This window comes from Tupaia chinensis, unplaced genomic scaffold (genome assembly GCF_000334495.1).
Source record: "Tupaia chinensis unplaced genomic scaffold, TupChi_1.0 Scaffold141293_1, whole genome shotgun sequence".
Taxonomy (NCBI): domain Eukaryota; kingdom Metazoa; phylum Chordata; class Mammalia; order Scandentia; family Tupaiidae; genus Tupaia; species Tupaia belangeri.
Window position 1 is genome coordinate 331,681 of NW_006201156.1, and position 6,009 is coordinate 337,689.

The window sequence follows — 6,009 nt, forward strand, 5'->3', positions numbered from 1 at the left end:
TAGACACCCGCCCCCCGCCACCCTCCACCCTGCCTCTACCATCTGAGCTCTGAAGCGAAGCAGGAACTCCCAGGCGGGGTCCCAGACACAGCGGGCAGCCGGGACTACGGGCAGCTCTGCTCCTGCTCCTTCCGGAGCCTGCAGCTGTCCAGAGTGGGGAGCTCTCCGTGCCCTTCCCCAGTGCGTGCTGGGCGTGGAAGCGGGTGTGAGCACCCACAGCACTGTGTTCAGGGCCTCGGAACCCAGACCCTCAAGGAGTCCATCCTCTACCTATGCTTGTTCCAAAAACGATCGTGACGACTTACCAAGACCTAGCCCTAGAGAGGCAAGGTTTGCCAGAGGCCAGAACAAAACACCCCTGTAAGAGCATAGGCCCTGGGGCCAGCAGGTAGCTTAAGGGTTACGTCCCATGGAGTCCACTGGCTTGAGTCTCGGACCCAGCTGCTTAAAACTTGAGCTGGGTGCGTGCGTGTGTGCGCCCCAAATCCTGAGAGGAGAATGGAGGAGAAGGGATGTGGTGTGGCCACCCCCCTGTAGGGGCGATTTCTCACTTTCTATCTCTCTGTCTCTCTGGCCAGAGCACACACTCTATATATAGCAAACATCTCTCCTTAGAAAAATTAAAAGAGATCACAGGCCCTGTGGGCAGGGTCTGCCCTGCCACTCTCCTCGCCAGGCATGGCATAAACCGGGGTGCTGTTCCCGTGGCCCGCGCAGGGAGCAGGGTGCATTCTCCACGATCACCCATCTGCACTTTCACAGTCTGTCCTCCTGGACTCCCACCCTGGGCTGGGTTTGTCTCAAGGCGACCAGCATGGGCCGAGGTCCCCAGACACCATAGAGGCTGGTGCGGGAGCCTAGCAGGATCAGCCCACCCTTGCCTGGCCCTCGGTCACTTGGGAGCCTCCCTGCCCCATCTGGCCTTTGCAGAGCAAACAGAGGGGATTAGCGGCCGGGAGAGTCCTGGCGGTGTGGGCCAAGGGCCAGGGGCCAGGCTGGCAGGTGGAGGTTGGGGGGTGAGCTAGCTAGCTGAAATGGGGCCCCTGGTCCCCCTTCTCCGGCTGCTGCCTCAGTGTTTCACCCCTCCCTCCCTCCTGCCCAGAGCGGTCCTTTCTCCGGTGCAGTTCTCAGAGCACAGTGACTGCACAGGCGGCTGCCCAGAGGCGCCTTGGGGGGACTCCGAGTGCAGGGCAGGAGGGCCGGAGGGTGGGATCGGACCCCCACTGTCTCCCCATCCTGCTGCCCCAGCCGGTCTAGGAAGCCCCAGCCTCCCTCATTGGCGCACCCCTCCAAGCCTATACAGCCTGGCGTCAGCGCCTCCGGGCAGCCCTACCTCGCTGTGGAAAAGCTCGCATTCTGGAGTCAGACAGTCAACTTTCGATTCACTTAGTTCCTTTCCTTTTCTTTAAAAAAGATAATTTATTCAACTTTATTTATCATTATTATTTTTTAATTTGACCAGAGAGAGACAGAAAGTGAGAAAGCAATCTGCCGGGTCCGGGACTCAAACCGCAGTCACCTGTGTGGGAGTCCAACGCCCTAAGCCACCACACCACCCGGCAGCCCCATAGGTCCTTAGCGTTTCCGGCCTCGTCCCTCCTCTGTGGACGGGGCCCAGGCACGCAGACCGCCCGCGGGCAGACGCAGCCCAAGGGCAGCATCCTTCGCTGCGCGCTGGCTGTAGTTCACGAGGGGCCTGTCGGTGGCGCTGTGATGGGGAGTGGGCCGCCATAGCGGGGCCCAGGCCCTGAGCTGCCCGCGTCCTCAGATGCCATCCCAGGCCTGGAGCAAGTGCGGCTGGCGCCGTCCATGAGGAACCGGAGTGGCGCCGTGTGGAGCAGGGCCTCGGTCCCCTTCTCCAGCTGGGAGGTGGAGATGCGCATGCGGGTGACTGGGCCGGGGCGCCGCGGAGCCCAGGGCATGGTGAGGGCCCCCAGGGACGAGTCGGGGGGCGGGGTTCCCGTGTCCTGGGACCCCTCAGCTGAGGCCGGGGCCCTGCAGGCCGTGTGGTACACCTGGGCCAGGGGCCGAGCGAGCTCTGCCCTGGAGGGCGCGGCGTCGTGGGGCGGCATCGGCGTCAAAAAACCCGCGGAGGGCAGCCAGGTGAGGCTGGAGTCCTTTCGGCACGCCCCCGCCCATGCCCTCACCCTCCTCCCTGTGCCCGGGCTCGGCCGACTGTCACCTCCCGCAGAGCAGCCCCGCCATCCGCGTGCTGGCCGGCGACGGGCGCGCCCCGCAGGAGCAGCCTGGGTGAGCCCCGCCCCCACTCCTGGCCCGGGCGGGCGGTGGTTCCGTGCGGGTCCACGGGCCCCCACTCCGGGTCGGGGAGCCCCCCTCCCTGCTGCGGTTCTTGCTCGGCCCTTGGGCTGAGGGCTGCCCGTTGGGACCGGGTTTCAGATGTGCCTCCGAGTTTGCGTGCTCTTTCCAGGAACCAAAGGGCCCCCAAAGTCAATTAAGTCGGCACGGCAGCCCGGGGAGCCTGAGTCAGAGCCGGGGACGATGCCCCCTGCTGGGCCCCAGGTGAAACGACAGCCGCAGGGGCCTACCTAGAAGACTGTCGCTATTACCTCACCCAACCCCGACGTCCTTGGTAACAGCGGTATTAGTCCCCATTTACAGATGCAGACAGTAAGGCCCAGAGATCACACAGCCGTACCAGAGCAGAGATTTAGCCCAGACCGTCTGCGGAGGCTCCACGCCCTCCCCCTGCACAGGCGCGCCCTCCCCCTGCACAGGCATGCCTTCCCGTCCTCCCAGATGACGTGGCCTCCTCGGTAGCTGGGCCGGTTTGTTGATGCCTCTCAGCAAACTTCCTTGAGCTCATCCCAACCAGAACAACACTAGTGTTCATGGAGTGGGGTTTACTGTGCCAGGCGCAGGGCCAAGGGCGTTCCGGTACCTGTCTTAGCTAACCTCGTAATGCCTCGCTGTTTCGCTGTTGGGAGGTGTTGCAATTGCTATCCTCTTTTTTTTTTTTTTTCCTTGTAAGATTTTTTGGTCATCATTTTCAAGCCACCGGGTCCAGAACTCGAACTGCAGTCAGCCATGTAGGAGTCCAGAGCCTTAAGCACTACGCCAAATGCTGGCCCCATGTTGCATTCATATATTTTTTAGAGGTTTTTGCTATAGGACACACGTGCTCTCTGGAGAGACAGAGGGAGGCAGAGAGACAGAAAGCGAGAAATCACCCCCAAGGGGGTTGGCGACGCCACAATCCCTTCTCCTCCATTCTCCTCTCGGGATGTTGGACACGCACGCACAGGGGCCTGCCGTGAGTTAAAGCTGCTGGTCCAGACCCGAAGTGCAGTCCACTCCGCGGGAGTGGCGAGGTAGTGCTATGCGGTCTGCTGGTCCAAGTCTGAAGGTGGGGGAAGGTGAGGCAGCACGCCCAGGGCCACCCAGCAGGGGGCGCAGCTCTGCTCTGGGTGGCCTCCCCCTTGGCTGCCAGTGTAGTGACAGATGCTCCGGGGTGAGCTGCCCGCAGTGCCCACATGCCCAGAGGAGCTCAGGCCTCACACACCTCTCCTAACTCCCCAGAGTCTGCTGTGCTGGCCCTGGGGTAGGGGGGTCATAGTGTCCTTGGCCACTAGGACGTGTCCCTGTGGTCTGCCCTGGGTCTGACCTGCTGCAGTGAGCTCTTGGGTAGGAGGACAGAGAAGCCCTACCCTGAGGCATGGAGTTGGGGACTTAGAGTTTAGGGAAGGAGAGGGAGGGACATGGGATGAGGTGGCAGGGCCATTGTGCAGGCCCCTGGCCGCTTTGTCGGGAAGCCCCAAGTCCCAGCATGCCAGCTGGGGCTTGCTTTGCTGCCCCCTCCTCTTGCTGAAGGAGCAGACCCAGCAGGAGACCCAACGGACAGCAGCGATGTGTCCCCACCAGTCCTCCAGCAGGGAGGGGGCACTGCGGGCCTGGTCAGGGCTTCCGGGGCTGTCCCCATGGGCCAGGCCTTAGGTCCTGTGTGGCCTGGCTAGACTGTGAGCACCCACAGGGACGGAGCCAGCCGGGTGTTGGGCTCCTGTCACCGGGACTTCCGGAACCGGCCATACCCCGTGAGAGCTCGGATCACCTACTGGGGCCAGAGGCTGCGAGTGAGTGGCTCCTTCTGCTTGTGCGCGTCCTGTGGGTGGCGGGCGCACATACAGGGCTCTGAGCCTACGCTCGCTGCATGTGAGTGCCCACCACACGGGGCCTGGCATGCACATGTCCCTGGCACTCCATGCCAACACCTGTGTGCCAGAGACCAGGTATGGGGTCATGGCACGCCCCCTCCACCAAACCCTGCGACTGTCTGCCCTGCTTCAGGACAGCAGTGGGGAGAGCCGGCATCGGAGCTGGGACCACCCTCCCTGCTGGCTCTGAGGACAGGCAGGGCTCACTTCCTCCGCGCCCCTCAGGTGTCCTTGAACAGTGGCCTCACTCCCAGTGACCCAGAAGAGCTCTGCGTCGATACGGGGCCCCTGCTTTTGGCCCCTGGAGGCTTCTTTGGAGTCTTGGCGGCCACCAGCACCCTGGCAGGTGAGGGTCCTGCAGGGCAGGTAAGAGCAGAGGGGCAGTGCAAACACCTTGGCAGGTGAGGGTCCTTCCGGGCAGGTAAGAGCAGAGGGGCAGTGCGCAATGTATCTTCCTTAGCCGGGTGTGGGGCCAGCCTCTTCCTCGCCATGTGACCTGGGCAGGCCACCAGCGTCTCTGGGCCCCTGCCGCCACTGGGAGAAGCCACGTCACCTGGCAGGCTGTTCAAGGTCTCCAGTGGGTAGACACAAGAAGAGTGTTTCCCAGTGTCGACTCCACAAGGATCCCTAGCTGGCAGCTGCGGGCCAGATGGACGGGAGCCAGCCGCAAGGGACATTCAGGGAAATGGGGCAAAGAGATGACTCAACAGAGAGCCCGCGAAGGGCCTCAGAGCTGGAAAGCAGGACGCGCACAGGGCATGGAGTCCTCGGATGTCGGGTCTCTAGACTCTGGGCACTGAGGAGCCATGGAAGGCTTCCGAGGAGGAGAGTGACAAGGCCAGAGCCACGCTGGCGAGGCGACCACTGCCTAACTGCTCTGCCAGCAGCAGCTGTCTCTGGGCTCGCGGGTGACACTCAGTTCTCTGCCATGGCTCTAACCGGGAGATTTCGGGATTGTCCAGCCTCCCCACGCACTGGGGCCCGCCTCTGCTGAGCGTGGGCTCAGACCACCACCTGCTCGTCTAACCCTCACACCTCCGTCCTAGGAGTGAGCAGGACAAGGGTCAGAGCGTGCCCAGAGTAGCCGGAGCGGTCCAGGTCGCCCACCCCTGGGGCCAGCATGGAGCTTGGGGGTGAGGGCTGAACAAGGGGGCTCCGGGCAGAAGGGGCTTATCTTCCTCCGCCATCCCCTTCCAGATGACCACGATGTCCTGTCCTTCCTGACCTTCAGCCTGAGCCAGCCGGGTCCAGAGGTGAGACCAGCGGCAGCCCCCGGCAGGCAACCCAGGGACCCTTTCCCCCCAGTGCCCCTACCCATGTCCTGGTGTCCTTGGTCCTGCCATTGGGCCTACCCCCTCCTGTTCTCTGAGTTCTTCCCGGAAGCTCATGTGGCCACCGGGCTGGCTAGGTCAGGCTCTTATATGACCATCATGACCAGTGGGTATCTAAAGGCACAGGGGCCGTGGGAGCACAGAGGAAGCGTTGGAACCCTCCAGGAGAGCAGGAGGGCTGCCTGGAGGAGGAGATGTGCATATGGAGGCAGAGGCTGCAGTGGGAAGGGAGACAGTGGGGCAGGGGCAGAGGCAGAGCCCAGAGGCTGGAGACCTTCAGGCCTGGCATTGAACTGAGGCTCTTCCCGGTTGGACTGGAGCGAATGTTTGCTCAGGGAAGGAGCCGGATTCACGGGGGGCTTGCAGGAAGGGTTCCCATCGGTAGAGGAAAACAACTACCTGCAGAGAGAGGAAGGGGAATCCAGAGCCCCTCCAGGTCGCCCACGGGTTCAGGACTGTGGTCTTCCTTCTTCTTTTTTTTTTTTTTTTTTGAGAGATTTTCACTGTAG

General features: G+C 62.6%; 1 protein-coding gene across 1 annotated transcript in view; it reads left to right on the top strand.

Moving 5' to 3' along the window:
* Nucleotides 1–6,009, top strand: part of LMAN1L (lectin, mannose binding 1 like) — a 14,153-nt gene that overhangs the window by 1,869 nt on the left and 6,275 nt on the right. The window contains exons 2-7 of the mRNA XM_027766153.1: nt 4–153; nt 1,735–2,114; nt 2,194–2,250; nt 3,989–4,088; nt 4,395–4,515; nt 5,367–5,422. Coding sequence (XP_027621954.1) covers nt 4–153; nt 1,735–2,114; nt 2,194–2,250; nt 3,989–4,088; nt 4,395–4,515; nt 5,367–5,422 — 864 coding nt within the window. The remainder of the gene's footprint in view (nt 1–3; nt 154–1,734; nt 2,115–2,193; nt 2,251–3,988; nt 4,089–4,394; nt 4,516–5,366; nt 5,423–6,009) is intronic.